Here is an 18,955-nt window from a genome sequence, read left to right as displayed (position 1 = left end):
GATATTCGTCTGGGTCGCACATCCGAAGCAGGCAATCATCGGACGGCGTATGGCGCCGTTTCTTGCGTTTTCGAGGGCACCGTTGTTTCCGGACATGTTGTTCTGAACAGCTTTACGTCTGCCCGAGTACGAGTCTCGGCCTGGCACACAGTTTTAATCTGCCAGGAAGTTTCATATCAGCGCACATTCCGCTGCAAAGTGAAAATCTCATTCTGCAATATTTATGGTTTAGTAGCAACGTAACATTTCTTCCCTTCAGTATAGTAGTGTTAAAACATAAATATTGAAAGAACAGCCAGAGCTACGCTACCCATAGCTTCACATATGTCACACGAATTCCTCTCAAGGACAAGCACGCAGGCACAACAAACGTCGCTAAGAGAGACAAATTCTTAGTTCCTGCTTGTATTCGCTTAACAGCAGCTAATGGCAGTAGAAAAACACAACGTAGAACTTGCTAACATGACGTCCTGGAGCATATTGTAGTAATGTGTGATCTCTATCTACGCAGTTTTCCCGTGGACACAGACAAAAAAAATCAGGAAACAAAATCACTGGCTTCGACTCTCAAAGATAAAATAGAGTCGACGGCCCACCGCGAAGGCTCTGTCCGACTCATTGGCCGCTCTCCTGGCTAACGCTAGAGGGCACTACCTGCTTACCCACTACGCAACAGTCTGAAACAGCGGGTCTTTTAAACTAACGTTGCAGCACACTACGGCAGACGGCCGATGAGAACTGCCATACAGCACATTAGGAAATTTGATAACGTAAAAAAAGAAAATCGGTATATGGGGCCAGAAACACACATATTTCAGTGTTGTGACATATTGCTGCGTATTCGCAGAGTGGAGCGACAAATGAAAATTATTACCAAGAATGAGATTCGAACCCCGGTGTGCTGTTCACTAGGCAGATGCGCTAACCACTATACCACCCTGGCACAGTAAGTTTGGACAACTGCACGGATTGCCCTAGTATCCCTCCCTCCTCAATCTAAATTATCATTCACGCTCAGGTCACTTGGATTCGCCTTAAACAGCGGGGGGGGGGGGGGGGGAGGGGGGACGAGGGGGGGGGGGGAGACTACAGTAGTGTGTGCAGTTGTACAACTCCACTGTGCCAGGGGGGCGTAGTGGTTAGCTCATCTACATAATGAACTTGAGAACTGAGTTCGTATCTCGGTCTATGCTCACAACAGCACGGTCTATCCTAATACACCTCCCTCCTCAGTCCAGATTCCGATTCACGCCTCAGCCCATTTGGCACTCCTCAAAACTCGAACAACATTGAAATTCGTTTTATCAGAGAGGTGTACCAGGATATGCCATGCAGTTGTAAAACGCCAATGTGCCTGGGTGGCATAGTGGTTAACGCGTCTGCCTCCTCAGCAGCACACCTGGATTCAAATCCCGGGTTTGGTAACAATTTTCGTTTGTCGCTTCGGTCTCCATATACGAGGTGCGACAATAAAGTAATGAGACTGATTATATTTGCAAGCTGTGGCAACCCTGCAGGCTTGTGTAGGCTCCTGGGACCTCTGTTGTTCCTGATCTATATAAATGACCTGGGTCACAATCTGAGCAGTTCTCTTAGGTTGTTCGCAGATGATGCTGTAATTTACCGTCTAGTAAGGTCATCCGAAGACCAGTATCAGTTGCAAAGCGATTTAGAAAAGATTGCTGTATGGTGTGGTAGGTGTCAGTTGACGCTAAATAACGATAAGTGTGAGGTGATCCACATGAGTTCCAAAAGAAATCCGTTTGAATTCGATTACTCGATAAATAGTACAATTCTCAAGGCTGTCAATTCAACTAAGTACCTGGGTGTTAAAATTACGAACAACTTCAGTTGGAAGGACCACATAGATAATATTGTGGGGAAGGCGAGCCAAAGGTTGCGTTTCATTGGCAGGACACTTAGAAGATGCAACAAGTCCACTAAAGAGACAGCTTACACTACACTCGTTCGTCCACTGTTAGAATATTGCTGCGCGGTGTGGGATCCTTACGAGGTGGGATTGACGGAGGACATCGAAAGGGTGCAAAAAAAGGGCAGCTCGTTTTGTATTATCACGTAATAGGGGAGAGAGTGTGGCAGATATGATACGCGAGTTGGGATGGAAGTCATTAGAGTAAAGACGTTTTTCGTCGCAGCGAGACCTTTTTACGAAAATTCAGTCACCAACTTTCTCTTCCGAATGCGAAAATATTTTGTTGAGCCCAACCTACATAGGTAGGAATGATCATCAAAATAAAATAAGTGAAATCAGAGCTCGAACAGAAAGGTTTAGGTGTTCGTTTTTCCCGCGCTGTTCGGGAGTGGAATAGTAGAGATAGTATGATTGTGGTTCGATGAACCCTCTGCCAAGCGCTTAAATGTGAATTGCAGAGTACTCATGTAGACGTAGATGTAGAGTATCTTTGACCTTGGTCTATAAGCTGCTTCAAGTCCAAGCGGCACATCGATGCAACTGCTCAGTCGTGAGTTGTACTGCAATAAGTTAACACGTGTTTGTTTCTCTCGTGACGGAAATGGAACCGCATAATATTGCGCAACGGTATGCCATTTCTTTTTGCGTCAAATTGGGTGAAAACACGACGACAACTTACAGTAAGTTTCAGAAGGCTTTTGGAGAGGAGGTTATGTCAAGAGCTCAAGTTTTTCGTTGGCATAAAATGTTTAGTGAAGGCAGGGCGAATGTTGAAAATGAAGACTGCAGTGGACAACCATCAACGTCACAGACGGATGTCAACTTGGCAGGGTGTGTGAACGATCTGACCGACGATTATCCATGAAAATGATTGCAGAAGAGCTGAACATCAATCGAGAAACGGTTCGTCTAATAATAACTGAAGATCTTGGTATGAGAATGATTTGTGCAAAAATGGTTCCCAAAAATCTCACATCACAACAGCGAGAATTACGGAAAAATGTGGCAGCAGGTCTGTTAGAGCAAACGGAAACTAACCCAGAATTGTTAAAATGGTTCAAATGGCTCTGAGCACTATGGGACTTAACTTCTGAGGTCATCAGTCTCCTAGAACTCAGAATTACTTAAACCTAACTAACATAAGGACATCACACACATCCATGCCGGAGGCAGGATTCGAATCTGCGACCTTAGCGGTAGCACGGTTCCAGACTGTTGCGCCTAGAACCGCTCGGCCGCTCCGGCTGGGCCCAGAATTGTTGAACCGTAGTATCACTGGCGATGAAAGTTGGATTTTTCAGTGCGATCCAGAGACAAAACGCCAAAGTTCGCAGTGGTGCTCTTATGGATCACCCAGACCACAGACCAAAAACAGCTCGCCTGTCAAAGTCAAAAGTGAAATGTATGCTTGTGTGCTTCTTTGATTCCAAGCGTATTGTTCATAAAGAGTGGGTGCCTCCTGGACAAACAGTTAACCAACATTACTACAAAGAAATTTTAGAAAGACTGCGTAAAAGAGTTCTACGTGTCCGTGCCGACATTGCTAATAATTGGATTCTGCATCACGATAGTGCGCCATCCCATACTGCTCTGTCAGTACAGCAATTTTTAACCTCAAAACAAATTTCAGTATTACTACAGTCACCTTATTCACCAGATATCGCTCGGTGCGACTTTTTTCTACTTCCAAAAGTCGAAACGGGGTCAAGGGACACCATTTTCAAACAACACAAGATGTCCAAGTAGCTGTGACGAGGGTCTTGGAGGATATTACAGAAGATGAGTTCCAGAAGTGTTACCACCAATGCCAGAAGCGCTGGAAAAAGTGTGTGCAATCAGAAGGGAACTACTTTGAAGGAGACAACACTAAACTTGACTAAAACGGTGAGCAACGTTTTTTTTTCCACATCAGTCTCATTACTTTATTATCGCTCCTCGTATACATCACAGATGTTTGAAACTTGAAAAGTTCTCTGGAAACGTATATTTTCATTTCACAAATTGCTATGTATCCCTCTGCTGAAAATGATTACGCGATCTGAACAACAAACTTTTTCTACTGACCTAGTAGTGTTGCGCAGCTAAAATGGAAAATGGAACTCAACATATGCACGTCTGACTAAAGCCACTTTTCGACGGTCACAGCACTTCTGCAATGCCCAATATAAATTGCCACACTAAATATGTTTTGGAACGATAGTATTGGTTGCCTTTTGCCAAGCATATTGTAACAGATGCTTGTACTTCAATGCAGAAAGTTGACGATATGTATCGCACAGCGAAGTCTGATGGTGGAATGACAATCGGGTAATAACTTTACTTGTGGTTTTTCATACTGGAGTCCTGTAGTTTGTTGTTCTGATAGCGTAATTATTTTAAGCAAATAAAAATATAGCAATAAGTCACGACTTTGACTTACGTGTGTTTCTGGCCCTGTTATATCAATATTTTGTTCCTTCCTGTTACCTAAGTTCCCTTCTTAGACACGGAATGGGTAATCATTCAAATCTCCCTCGCGGTAAGACTCGCAGTTCTTCATTCGAGTGGTTCATACCTCTGTTCTTAGGATGGGCTGTTTATATGCTAAGCACATTTTCGTGCACTACTCTTGTGAGCTTCCTCACTGAAGACTGTCGGCGCATGCACGGTATACCAGATTGTCACTGCGCATGCGTCGTTTGAACGCATGCGCTTCTTCAGCAGCTGTGTGCCCTGCTCCCAGCATCCTCCATAGTGAAAGCTCGCCTCATCGACCGACTCCACACTGTAAAATAGCAGAACGGCGCCAGCTACGCCGAGAATGATGTTTATAGTGTGACGGGATGCCGTGCCGTCTCTAAATGGAAATGGCGTCGTTCCATGAGCTTCACCGTGTGAAGGTGATCGATTAGATATCGATGAGGCGAGCTTCCATCACAGAGGGCGCGCCGAAGCCTGTAACAGAAGGGCAAGTGCTCAAGCGTTGTGTAAGCGACGACAGCTCAATGTGCCACGCATGCACCAGCGGGATCTTAGATGTGGAAGCTCAGTACACTTTGGTTAGTGTACACTAAAGATGGCTGGAAGACTCTTCTCCGGCATATCGTGGCAGCAAGTTACTATACCATATGGCAGAGCCCCTGACTTTTCACTGAATAAATATGTACTTGTTCATATGCTTCATTATTTATTAGATACGCAATTAGTTTATTATTTATTACCCAGTCAGAATGTCAGACAATGATGATTAGTCAGCAGTGTAGATGCTACTTTAATTTATACACATATAAAAAAAGTTTTTCATCACCCTGGCTCCCAGAACTGCTGAAGACAGACGTTGACCGTGGATAGTGTATCACAGACACAATTCCTTTGACTCTTCAGAGATGTCACTAAACCCGCCCAAAGAAGTAAACAACCATGCATGAGCAGTGTCTACTAGACGGAGAGGGTCCGACGGCCGATCAGTTCTAGTCATTCCACCAGGAAGCAGGTACAAGGCTGGTGTTGTCTGTAGTTCAACCATGTCTAGACGGTCAATACCGCGGTTCGATCGCGTCCGCATTCATACTTTGTGTCAAGAAGAGGTCTCAACAAGGAAAGTGTCCAGGCTTCTTGGAGTGAACCAAAGCGATGTTCGGACATGGAGGAGATACAGAGAGACAGGAACTGTCGATGACATGCCTCGCTCAGGCCGCCGAAGGGCTACTACTGCAGTGGATCACCGCTACCTACGGATTATGGCTCGGAGTGACTCTGGCAGCAACGCCACCGTGTTGAATAATGCTTTTCGTGCAGCCACAGGACGTCGTGTTACGACTCAAACTGTGCGCAATAGGTGCATGATGCGCAACTTCACTCACAACGTCCATGGCGAGGTCCATCTTTGCAACTAGCGCTGTACAGGTGGGCCCAAAAACATGCCGAATGGACTGCTCAGGATTGGCATCACGTTCTCTTCACCGAAGAGTCCGCATACGTCTTTAACCAGACAATCGTCAGGGACTTGTGTAGAGGCAACATAGTCAGGCTGAACGCCTTAGATACACTGTTCAGCAAGTGCAGCAAGGTGGAGGTTCCCTGCTGTTTCCAGGTGGCATTATGTGGGGCCGACGTACGCCGTTAGTGGTCATGGAAGGCGCCGTAACAGCTGTGCGGTACGTGAATGCCATCCTCCGACCGATAGTGCAACCATATCGGCAGCATATTGGCGACGTATTCGTCTTCATGGACGACAGTTCGCCCCTCCATCGTGTACATCTTGTGAATGATTCCCTTCAGGATAATGACGTTACTCGACTAGAGTGGCCAGCATGTTCTCTAGACATGAACCCTATCGAACATGCCTGGGCTGGATTGAAAAGGGCTGTTTATCGACGACGTGACCCACCAACCACTCTGAGGGATCTACGCCGAATCGCCGTTGAGGAGTCGGACAATCTGGACCAACAGTGTCTTGAAGATTTTGCGGATAGTATGCCACGATGAATCATTTCAAGAGGGCGTACTACTGGGTATTAGAGGTACCGGTGTGCTCAGCAATCTGCACCACCACCTCTGAAGATCCCACTGTATGGTGGTACAACATGCAATATGTGGTTTTCATGAGCAAAAAGGAAGGGCGGAAACGATGTTTATGTTGATCTCTATTCCAATTTTCTGTACAGGTTCCGGAACTCTCGGAACCGAGGTGATGCAAAACTTTTTTTGATGTATGTATCTCATTTCCGTTTATAAATAAGCTCTTTCATTGAAATTTATCGGCTTATGTTCACTTTCTGGGGCAGCATAGCAAACCGTGTGACAAGTTTGTTATGTGTCTTTCATAAAAGAATCTAGACCTGTAGTATGTGAATGTAAAACCTATTTCTCGAACTTACACCTAATGTGTGTAGTGCAGGACAACCACAAGACGTTTACTGAATCTATCACGTACCATGTTTCAGGTCCAGCGAAACAAACACGACGACTACCATTCTGAGCCCCAACATCCACAGGGCGGCACTGGCTCCTTGGGTGTGGATCGTTTTGGTGGTGGTCGCCCTGCTCATCTATGCTGCTGTAGTGGCAGTCCTTTATAAGGTACTTACTTTAAAGCAAGTTCGTCACTTTGCTGTGAATGTGGTATCATACAGTTGTTGATATCTCGAAAGACAGGGGGTGCTAATGTCTAATGTTGCTAGAGGTAATTGGTAATAGCCCATTAGTTAGTCCACATCTTACCGTTTGACGTTTTCTTATTAATTTAGCCTCCCCCCACCTCCACCACCACCCCCCCCCCCCCCCCTCCGCTGTGCAACATTCATATTCTCTGACTGTACCTTCTCCCTGGCCAGTCAGTAGGATGGTTTCCATGTTGTCGACCTGGCTTTTTCTCTAGGGCATTGCTTATTTAAAACATTTTTACATCTTTCCCGCACCTTTTCCACTAATATATGTTCGACGCCAAGGACTGGCACAGATCTACATACATTTTCCAAATTTTTAAGTAAGGCGTGTACAAGAAAGGACGTCCATCGTAGCGCTCGTTTTACATACTGCACAATTCTGTCTGAAGCACCTCTTATGTGAGTTATCGAATTAGGCGCCAAAAATCGAACACGGGAGCCAGTCTGTTGTAGGGGGGTCGATAAATACCCAAGAGGTGGCAGCTCCCTAAAAATGTAGGGAACGCACTGTTCATGCCAGCGCTACTAGCTCCTGTTGCGTACCTTGGAATATGTGCGTGTCGAATTTGGGGCACACGGACTCCAAGGAATGGTTACCACTTCAGGCAGCCATTGCTGTGACGGAGTGGCATCCATTGGGAGAAGACCTAACTGGAGTGTGTGACGCCATGGTGGATGATCTGCAATGAAGAGGATCAAATTTTTGCACAAGGCCCCAGCAGTCTCATCAGACAGAAAAAATCGGTTCAGCGCGGAATGGTACAACCAAAAGGCTTTCCCTTGCCTGGCCATGTCATGGGAGGAAAGTCAACTCTAGATATTTTGTCCATTTTAATCTCCAGAAAAGTCTTAGACCAGCTGCTTCAGTATTGCAGTGGGAGAGGAAACCTCGTGTTGCGACTCCTGTAAAGGCGTCGCTTCGAAGGCTGAAAGAAAGCATCCATAGCGGTTTTGTTTGTTTCTGAACGGTATACGATAGCAATCCGGAAACACGCAAATATCAGTATTAAGGAGGAGAAAGATGGAAGATTAGAATTTGTCGTTTAACCAACAACGGGCTTCTTTAAAGTTAAAACTGGGAGAAGAATGAACATCTGCTCTCAAAATAGTGGAAAATAAATTCAGATGTAAAAAAGTTTGCGTCTTGATTGCTCACTCATTACAACTTCGCTCCTCTACCTACGTTTAAGTTCGATCAGTAGCGGCTAGTGACTGGTACAATTTATTAAACATGTCCATTAGGTTGTTTTAGAACTCTTGAATCTTTATTCAATATAAACACAGAAAACAGCAAGCAGCTACTTTTCTCAAATGTTTCGAATCTTCTCAAGCTCATCTTCAGATGATGCGGAGGAAGTTAAATGACTATTTCATAGCGTAATGGTGGGAACTGTCTCTGTGACAATAAGATGTAACATGCTTAACATGCTTTAAAATATCATCATTAATATTGTTTATAGGGTGATTTTGACCCAAAAATGAATTCTGTGCTTTCTGTGACATTATTGGCGACTTTGTTATTAATATATATGTACCAGCTTCCATTGTGATTGATAGTTGGTAAGACGTCACTCACTTTTCACAGGCAACTTACATAAATATCGATGGTTACGAAACATAGTCAGCACGCAGCATGTACGATACAGCAGCTGCTTTTTACAAAGAACTTCATACGAAGGAATAATGTACGTTACTAAGAGACACTATACAGTCGACGCTTAAATCAAAACTAACAGTAGCTTGAATGTCCAAAAATGAAATAAAAGAAAGATATAATATTTGCGAAAAATTGTAACTCTTCCTTTGTACATGAAATTTACATTCGAAAGCAACAAGAACAAAACTTCAAATGAACTATTGTCTTGTTTTGTATTCTTACATTAATATGGTCTGGAATATTAGCGAACCCTATAATCCTTATTGCAGCTAAAGGTAATATGTTATGAGTTGTGTGGATTAGTTTATCTGTAACAGCAGGATTGTGAAAGACATAAAGAAACGAACATTATAATGTCAGTTGCCTCCAGTAATGGGTGCAATCCTGCTGTAGTAGGTACACTAATCCATACAACAAAATTAAACCAACCCACCTCGCTTGTAGGTGAAAAATAATTACAAAGTTGCTTTTCTTTCCGAAATTGAGCTATCTTTACTGTTGCCTTGTACGATAAGCAATTCAGACAAGAAGAGAAGCTTTTAGAATGTGATGCTGTAGGAGAATGCCGGAAATTAAATCTGTGGATCAGTTAACTAATGAGGAGGTACTGAATCGAACTGAGGAGACAAAAATGGCACAACTTAAGGAACTAATAGGCTGTGAGAAAGCGTCGTATGACATCATGGAGTCGTCCATTTGGTAATAGAGGGAAGTGTGGTGAGGAAAAATTGTAGAGTGAGATCAAAGGTTGGATGAAGCTTTATATGGATGTTATTCGCACATTAAGATGATTTTCCAGGATAGTTCAACACTGTGAACTACAGCAAAACAGTCTGCGTACTGAGGACAACAATATCAACAATGAAACTTCCTGGAAGATTAAAACTGTTTGCCGGATCGAGACTCGAACTCGGGACCTTTGCCTTTCGCGGGCAAGTGCTCTACGATCTGAGCTACCCAAGCCCGACTCACAGCTTTACTTCTGCCAGTATCTCGTCTCCTCAGTTTTAATCTGCCAGGCAGTTTCATATCAGAGCACACTCCGCTGCACAGTGAATATATCATTCTGGAATATCAACAAGAACAACAACATAAACATCTGCTACGTGAAATGAAATCAGTTTCCAATATGAATTTCCCATGGAGTGTGAAGAATATAAACCGTACAAACAATGATTTATCGTCGGTGTTAATCCTGAACGTTGACTCGGAAGAGTGGTGTAAAGGCGACTGCGTCCACTGAAAGTAAAGTCAGAAGCCAATAAAGTTGGCGTTTGTGTTGTTCTTTATAAATGGTGATTCAAAGCACTTCACCCATCGTCCGTTTCTCTTCTGTTGTGTTTAAGTGCATGGGTGGTTCGGTGCTTCATCGTGGCAGATCGACGTATGAACGATGAAACTCCGTGTCTAGCAGTTATCGACTAACAGGAAGAATGTGTGGAGATCGATGTTGTGCCAGTGGAGGTGATACTGTTATTACAGTTAACTTGACCTTATAGTTAACACACATTCATAGTTCTCCTATGTATATTCAGTAATGTCCATCGGAGGGACAATTCTGAGTTACCAAGAGAAGGTGCTCGAAGGTAGGAGGCAAAAATGAATCGGTACCAAAGTAGGTGTGTAGAAAACATGATTCAGAGTAGTTGATGCCCTGTGATGTAAGACGGGCAGTCAAATGAAAACCGAACTCCCACCACAGTTGGACAATGATTTGATTCCGTTCAAAAGCAATCACCACACGCGTTAAAACATTTATCCTTCTGGGAGACGAGACAATCAGTTCCTGTTTCTCAGAACGCGGTGGACTGCTTTGACGGTTCTACAATCGCATCCATTCTTGCACTTCCTCGTCTGACTGAAACCAACGTCTACACACAGTATTCTACAGGCCGGCGAAGATGTAAGAATTACACTGTGGAAGATCCGGGCTGTACGGGGGATGTTGCAGTGCTTCCAACCTAATCTCTGAAACGTAGCCTTCTCTCGATTGGCAGTATAAGGATGTTATCGTCCGACAGCGTTCCTGAGCGTTTTGGCTCTATGGTGCGTCGCAGTTTCAGCAAAATGTCTTCATAGCGCCTCAAAAATGTCTCCATACCGTAGCGGACTGATTGTGGTTCCACGCTCAAGGAACTCAACGAGCAGAGGGCCTCTGCAGTCGAAGAAAGAGGTCATCGTATTCTTACCGGAACTGAGGTGAACATTTCTGGATTTCTTTTGTTGGAAAGATGTGAAATATTTCCACTGTTCGTTTTGCCGTTTGCTCTCGGACTGTTGAAATCCTGTCCAGCAGAATCACCCTGTTGCACTAAAACGCCCGCCCGCACACTGCCAATCTGACGAAAGCTATGATTCAGTGATTTGATTGGGAAACACTCCACCATCCTACAAACAGCCCGGATCTTTTACCTTGTGATTTTACATCTCTGGCGACATGAAGAAAGACATGCGCGGACGTCGGTTTCAGTCGGTCGAGTGCAAGAGTGGCCTGCGGTAGAGACCCGACAGCGGCCGATTGCGTTCCATGAAACAGAAATTGATCGACTCGTCTCCCAGTGGGATAAATGTCTTAAAGTATGTGGTGATTACTTTTGAATGGAACTATTACCTGGTCACGTTGTGGCGAGTGTTGGGTACTCGTTTGACTAGCCCTTTAACGTAGTGCTTTCTTTGACCTTGCAAACTGCTTACTATATTGGCAAACAAATTTCACTGCTCTTTGATTCATCGTCAGTAGAAAATTTGAAAGCTTAATCTGAATTTTTCTTTGTTTACTTATATGGTGGACACAGTTCACCTGACGTTGTTGATGGTCATGTGTGAAGTTACAAAGTATATCTGCAAAACAAGAGCCCACAGACATGTGGAATATGTTTTTCATCAATGAAGTTGAAATAATTTCGCAGTGATCGCGGAACTGAAGTTACACAATAAATCTGCAAAACAATGTACTTTACGAAATTTTCGCAATAGTTGTGATGTGAACACAACCAGCGTAACTTGGACAGGTCTTACGAGAAATGTACATGTTCCTTTTCACGGGCGAGATATCAAAGTGTGTTAGTATAAAATGTTTAACAGATCAGAAACCAAAACACTGTACCGAATTGTTGACAAATGCCAGAAGATAGTCATACAGACCAAAACTAGCACCACATTTTAACCACATTTATACAGTAGCTGATGGTGTGGCTGCGTAAGTACGAGGGTTGCCCAAAAAGTAATGCATCGCATTTTTTTCTTCAACAATTTTTTATTGAGCATAATGAGAGTTACACACACGAAAGAATGGTGTTTTATCCACATACCCTATTTTTCCACATAATCTCCATCCGATTCTATGGCCTTCCTCCAGCGCGAAACAAGGTCGTGTATGCCCTGTCGTTACCAGCGCTTGTCCTGGTGGCGGAGACAGTGCTTCACTGTGTGAATCACCTCCCCATCGTCCTCAAAACGTCTACCACGAATGGCACCCTTTAATGGTCCAGACAAGTGGAAGTCCGAGGGGGCTGGGTCTGGGATGTAGGGTGGATGGGGTAACACTGTCCAGCCCTGTTTTGCGATGTGTTCAGCAGTCCTCAGACCGACGCCGAGGATTATCGTGTTGCAGCAAAACATCTCCTGGGTTCCTGTGACGCCGAAGTAGCGGGAAGCGAGTCTTGAATTTTGTTAATGTGTTTACATATGCTTCTGATTAATGGTTTCGCCTCTTGGCATCACATCAATGAAAAACACACCGTCACAATCCCAAAAACGGTGATCATGACCTTACCGGCGGAAGCAGTTGCTTTGAATTTTTCTCCTGTGGGGAATGGGAATGGCGCAACTCCATCGACCGATGAACCCAGGTTTCATCACCTGTCACAGTCCGGGACAAAAAAGCCTCACCCTCAGCTTCAAAACGTTGCAACAAATCAAGACAAATGTTTTTTCTGTGCGATTTGTGATCCACCGTTAGACATCGCGGGACCCATCTCGCACACACTTTTGATTATCCAGGAGTGTGGATAATTGCATCCACACTTCCTTTGCTGATTGACAGATGCAGCGCCAACTGCCGAGTCGTAATGCGTCTGTCTTCGCGTTTGACATCAGCTCGTTGCAACATGTCCGGTGTGACAGACGTGGATGGTCTCTCGACCGCTGCAAATCGTGGAGCTCCGCCGAAACGCCTTCTGACGACCTCACCCTCCTTGCACAGCGACTAAGTGTACTTCGTCGACAGCAGATGCTCCATAGACGTTGCACAAGCGTTCGTGAATATTCCCCACAGTTTCTTTCTCTGCAGTGAGAAATTCAATGGCGGCACATTGCATGTAACGTACATCACCTACAGACGTCATTTTGTAACTGTCGTGCAGCTACCCTACTTGTCGGAAGTGACGGAAACTTGGTGCGCTTTCTCAGGAGACTTTAAAGTAATACATACGTAACGTTTCGCATTCGTAGCATTGTTTTCGGCTGAGAAACAAAATGTGGTGCCTTACTTTCTGGGCAATACTCGTATGTCTTTCATTAATGATTTCATTTAGCGATTTTCGATGCAGGTATGTGTTGATCTTCAATATACAGTCTTTCCACACCTACTAGGAAATTTAGAAATCCATTTAACAGGGATTACGATTGTTCTTCTTGTTTATGTATGTATTATATCTCAGGAATTTCTTGATATTAATATAGCGGTTTGTTATGTGGTTGCAGATGGGATTCTTCAAGCGAAAGAAACCCACAGCAAGGAGATCAGAAGCAGAAGGTAAGTTGATGGGTTATTTATCTATGTAAAGTAACTGATCAATCCAGTTTGTGCTCAGTTTTGTACGAAGCACAATGTCTTTAGATTTTAAAGTAAATACAGCACTTACACGATTAATACACTAGTAGTTGTGAAAACAGAAAGCAAGGCAGGGAGATGGAAGATTCGAATACAACGTTCCGTTGATGAAGAGAACACTATAGACCAAGCAGTTGCTCAAATTGGACAAGGATGGGCCAGCGAGTTGTCGCGGCCTTGTGACCTGGGACGCCGACTCAACACCGACAAATCCAACATACAACACGTACTAATCACTGTCGGCTACGTGCAACCTTATATTAGGTTGGTGAGTAAGTTCGTAGCGTTTTTGTTTTGAGTGTTGGTATCTCGATTCCTATAGGAGTATTTATCGAATTTCGCTTTTTATTTGTAGGTCACTGTTGCTATTTGAGTTTACATATTGTCATTTTTTCTTCTGAAGATAGTGAGCGGACCTGCGGATGCTAGAAAATGGAGTGCCAAGTGGAGAAATCGTAACATTTCCGACATAATTCTTCTGTTTGAGTTCAGTAGGTGGTTGACAGCAGCGGAGGTAGACAGAAACATTTTGGCCGTGTATGGCGATAATGCCATGTGACAGAGCATGGCAAGAAAACGATTTTCTCGTTTTGAGGATTGTTTCGACGTTAGTGACTCTCCACATTCAGGAAGACCTTCGGTGTTTGATGAAGATCGTTTAAACCGTTAATCCACAACGACCTATGTGTGTGTACTACACAGGGTGTTACAAAAAGGTACGGCCAAACTTTCAGGAAACATGCCTCACACACAAAGAAAGAAAATATGTTATGTGGACATGTGCCCGGAAATGCTTACTTTCCATGTTAGAGCTTATTTTATTACTTCTCTTCAAATCGCATTATTCACAGAACGTACCAGCGTGACTTCAAACACTTTGTGACAGGAAATGTTTAAAATGTCCTCCATTAGCGAGGATACATGTATCCATCCTCCGTCGCATGGAATCCCTGATGAGCTGATGCAGCCGTGGAGAATGGCGTATTGTATCACAGCCGTCCACAATACGAGCACGAAGAGTATCTACATTTGGTACCGGGGTTGCGTAGACAAGAGCTTTCAAATGCCCCCATAAATGAAAGTCAAGAGGGTTGAGGTCAGAAGAGCGTGGAGGCCATGGAATTGGTCCGCCTCTACCAATCCATCGGTCACCGAATCTGTTGTTGAGAAGCGTACGAACACTTCGACTGGAATGTGCAGGAGCTCCATCGTGCATGAACCACATGTTGTGTCGTACTTGTAAAGGCACATGTTCTAGCAGCACAGGTAGAGTATCCCGTATGAAATCATGATAACGCGCTCCATTGAGCGTAGGTGAAAGAACATGGGGCCCAATCAAGACATCACCAACAAAGCCTGCCCAAACGTTCACAGAAAATCTGTGTTGCTGACGTGATTGCACAATTGCGTGCGGATTATCGTCAGCCCACACATGTTGATTGTGAAAATTTACAATTTGATCACGTTGGAATGAAGCCTCATCCGTAAAGAGCACATTTGCACTGAATGAGGATTGGAACATTGTTGGATGAACCATTCGCAGAAGTGTACCCGTAGAGGCCAATCAGCTGCTGACAGTGCCTGCACACGCTGTACATGGTACGGAAACTACTGGTTCTCCCGTAGCACTCTCCATACAGTGATGTGGTCAACGTTACCTTGTACATCAGCAACTTATCTGACGCTGGCATTAGGGTTATCGTCAACTGCACGAAGAATTGCCTCTTCCATTGCAGGTGTCCTCGTCGTTCTGGGTCTTCCCCAGTCGCGAGTCATAGGCTGGAGTGTACCGTGCTCCCTAAGACGCTGATTAATTGCTTCGAATGTCTTTCTTTCGGGACACCTTCGTTCTGGAAATCTGCCTCGATACAAACGTACCGCTCCACGGCTATTGCCCCGTGCTACTCCATACATCAAATGGGCATCTGCCAACTCCGGATTTGTAAACATTGCACTGACTGCAAAACCACGTTCGTGATGAACACTAACCTGTTGATGCTACGTACTGATGTGCTTGATGCTAGTACTGTAGAGCAATGAGTCGCATGTCAACACAAGCACCGAAGTCATCATTACCTTCCTTCAATTGGGCCAACTGGCAGTGAATCGAGGAAGCACAGTACATACTGACGAAACTAAAATGATCTCTAACATGGAAATTAAGCGTTTCCAACACATGTCCATATAACATCTTTTCTTTATTTGTGTGTGAGGAATGTTTCCTGAAAGTTTCGACGTACCTTTTTGAACACCCTGTATAACTGGAAAATTTGATGAACTGTGATCATTCTAACATCGTGCGATGTTTACATGCAGTGGGGAAGCTTCAAAAATCAGGTATGTGGGTATCGTATGCTCTGAGCCAAAATCACAAAATTCGTCAGGTGGCAATATGTGTATCTCTGCTTGCTCGTCACCCGTGGGTCGTGAACAACAGCGTCCGTCCCTATCCTGTATCGTTGCAGGTGACGAGAATCGAAAAGGAAAACAGAGGAATTACTGAGTCCACACAAAGCAGCAACTGCCCGTACAAAGACCAGCGTGCATCCACAAAAGATGCATCTCGTGGAACAGCGACGGTGTGATGTACTACTAATTGCTTCCTCGAGGTGTAACTATCACTGTTGACATTCATTGTCAGCAACTGAGACGTCTAGCAGAATCAAACCAAGAATAAAGACCGGGAAGACTGCGTGAAGTGGCGCTACTCCACCATAACGCCCGCCCGCATTCTGCTAGACTAACAAAGAGACACTATACAATAGTTGGGTTGGGAAATCATTTAGCACCCACCTTGTACCCCGATCTTGCCCCCTCAGATTTTCACCTTTTCCGCTCTCTATCGAACAAATAAGTCACAGATGCAAAATACTAACGCGAGGCAATACTGACCCTACGACTTGTCTTAGAAGATAGATTAGGAAAGGCAAACCTACGTTTCTAGAATTTGTAGACATGTTGACTGGAATCTCTCTTTCAAATTCTCCAAGCTGCATGGGTAAAACATAGCCAGCGAACGGCAATTTGTACAGAAACCAGATGGCAGTTATAAGAATCGAGGGCCATGAAAGGGGAGCAGTGGTTGAGAAGGGAGTGAGACAGGTGTAGCATATCCTTGCTGTATTCAATCTGTATATTGAGCAAGCAGTAAGGGAAACAAAAGAAAAATTTGTAGTAGAAATTAAAATCCATGGAGAAGAAATAAAAGCTTTGAGGTTTGCTGACGACAGTGTAATTCTGTCTGAGGCAGCAAAGGACCTAGAGGAGCAGTTGAACGGAATGGACAGTGTCTTGAAAGGAGGATATAAGATGAACATCAACAAAAGCAAAACGAGGATAATGGAATGTAGTCGAATTAAGTCGGTTGATGCTGAGGCAATTAGATTAGGAAATGAGACAAAGTAGTAAAGGAGTTTTGCTATTTGGGGAACAAAATAACTGATGATGGTCGAAGTAGAGAGAATATAAAATGTAGACTGGTAATGGCTAGGAAAGCGTTTCTGAAGAAGAGGAATTTGTTAACATCGAGTATAGATTTAACTGTCAGGAAGTCATTTCTGAAAGTATTTGTATGGAGTGAAGCCATGTATGGAAGTGAAACATGGACGATAAATACAGGGTGTTTCAAAAATGACCGGTATATTTGAAACGGCAATACAAACTAAACGAGCAGCGATAGAAATACACCGTTTGTTGCAATATGCTTGGGACAACAGTACACTTTCAGGCAGACAAACTTTCGAAATTACAGTAGTTACAATTGTCAACAACAGATGGCGCTGCAGTCTGGGAAACTCTATAGTAAGATATTTTCCACATATCAACCATGCGTAGCAATAATATGGCGTAGTCTCTGAATGAAATTACCCGAAACCTTTGACAACGTGTCTGGCGGAATGGCTTCACATGTAGATGAGATGTACTGCTTCAGCTGTTCAGTTGTTTCTGGATTCTGGCGGTACACCTGGTCTTTCAAGTGTCCCCACAGAAAGAAGTCACAGGGGTTCATGTCTGGCGAATAGGGAGGCCAATCCACGCCGCCTCCTGTATGTTTCGGATAGCCCAAAGCAATCACACGGTCATCGAAATATTCATTCAGGAAAATAAAGACGTCGGCCTTGCGATGTGGCCGGGCACCATCTTGCATAAACCACGAGGTGTTTGCAGTGTCGTCTAAGGCAGTTTGTACCGCCACAAATTCACGAAGAATGTCCAGATAGCGTGATGCAGTAATCGTTTCGGATCTGAAAAATGGGCCAATGATTCCTTTGGAAGAAATGGCGGCCCAGACCAGTACTTTTTGAGGATGCAGGGACGATGGGACAGCAACATGGGGCTTTTCGGTTCCCCATATGCGCCAGTTCTGTTTATTGACGAAGCCGTCCAGGGAAAAATAAGCTTCGTCAGTAAACCAAATGCTGCCCACATGCATATCGCTGTCATCAATCCTGTGCACTATATCGTTAGCGAATGTCTCTCATGCAGCAATGGTAGCAGCGCTGAGGGGTCGCCACATTTGAATTTTGTATGGATAGAGGTGTAAACTCTGGCGCATGAGACGATATGTGGACGTTGGCGTCATTTGGACCGCAGCTGCAACACGGCGAATGGAAACCCAAGGCCGCTGTTGGATCACCTGCTGCACTAGCTGTGCGTTGCCCTCTGTGGTTGCCGTACGCGGTCGCCCTACCTTTCCAGCACGTTCATCCGTCACGTTCCCAGTCCGTTGCAATTTTTCAAACAGATCCTTTATTGTATCGCTTTTCGTTCCTTTGGTTACATTAAACCTCTATTGAAAACTTCGTCTTGTTGCAAACAACACTGTGTTCTAGGCGGTGGAATTCCAACACCAGAAAAATCCTCTGTTCTAAGGAATAAACCATGTTGTCCACATCACACTTGCACTTTGTGAACAGCACACGCTTACAGCAGAAAGACGATGTACAGAATGGCGCACCCACAGACTGCGTTGTCTTCTATATCTTTCACATCACTTGCAGCGCCATCTGTTGTTGAAAATTGTAACTACTGTAATTTCGAAAGTTTGTAAGCCTGAAAATGTATTGTTGTCCCAAGCATATTGCAACAAACGGTGTATTTCTATCACTGCTCGTTTAGTTTTTATTGCAGTTTCAAATATACCGGTCATTTTTGAAACACCCTGTAGTTTGGACAAGAAGAGAATAGAAGATTTCGAAATGTGCTGCTACAGAAGAATGCTGAAAATTAGATGGGTAGTTCACGTAACTAATGAGGAGGTATTGAATAGAATAGTGGAGAAGAGGAGTTTGTGGCACAACTTGACAAGAAGAAGGGACCAGTTGGTAGAGCAAGTTCTGAGGCATCAAGAGATCATTTTTAGCATTGGAGGGCAGCGTGGAGTG

The 18,955-nt window shown here is 44.2% G+C and overlaps 1 protein-coding gene across 1 annotated transcript in view; it reads left to right on the top strand.

Annotated features, from left to right (window-relative positions):
• LOC126272606 (integrin alpha-PS4-like) overlaps positions 1-18,955 on the top strand; it is a 493,607-nt gene that overhangs the window by 375,101 nt on the left and 99,551 nt on the right. The window contains exons 23-24 of the mRNA XM_049975549.1: positions 6,859-6,994; positions 13,442-13,493. Coding sequence (XP_049831506.1) covers positions 6,859-6,994; positions 13,442-13,493 — 188 coding nt within the window. The remainder of the gene's footprint in view (positions 1-6,858; positions 6,995-13,441; positions 13,494-18,955) is intronic.

This window comes from Schistocerca gregaria, chromosome 5 (assembly GCF_023897955.1).
Source record: "Schistocerca gregaria isolate iqSchGreg1 chromosome 5, iqSchGreg1.2, whole genome shotgun sequence".
Classification (NCBI taxonomy): domain Eukaryota; kingdom Metazoa; phylum Arthropoda; class Insecta; order Orthoptera; family Acrididae; genus Schistocerca; species Schistocerca gregaria.
This window is presented reverse-complemented; position numbering and strand designations above follow the sequence as displayed.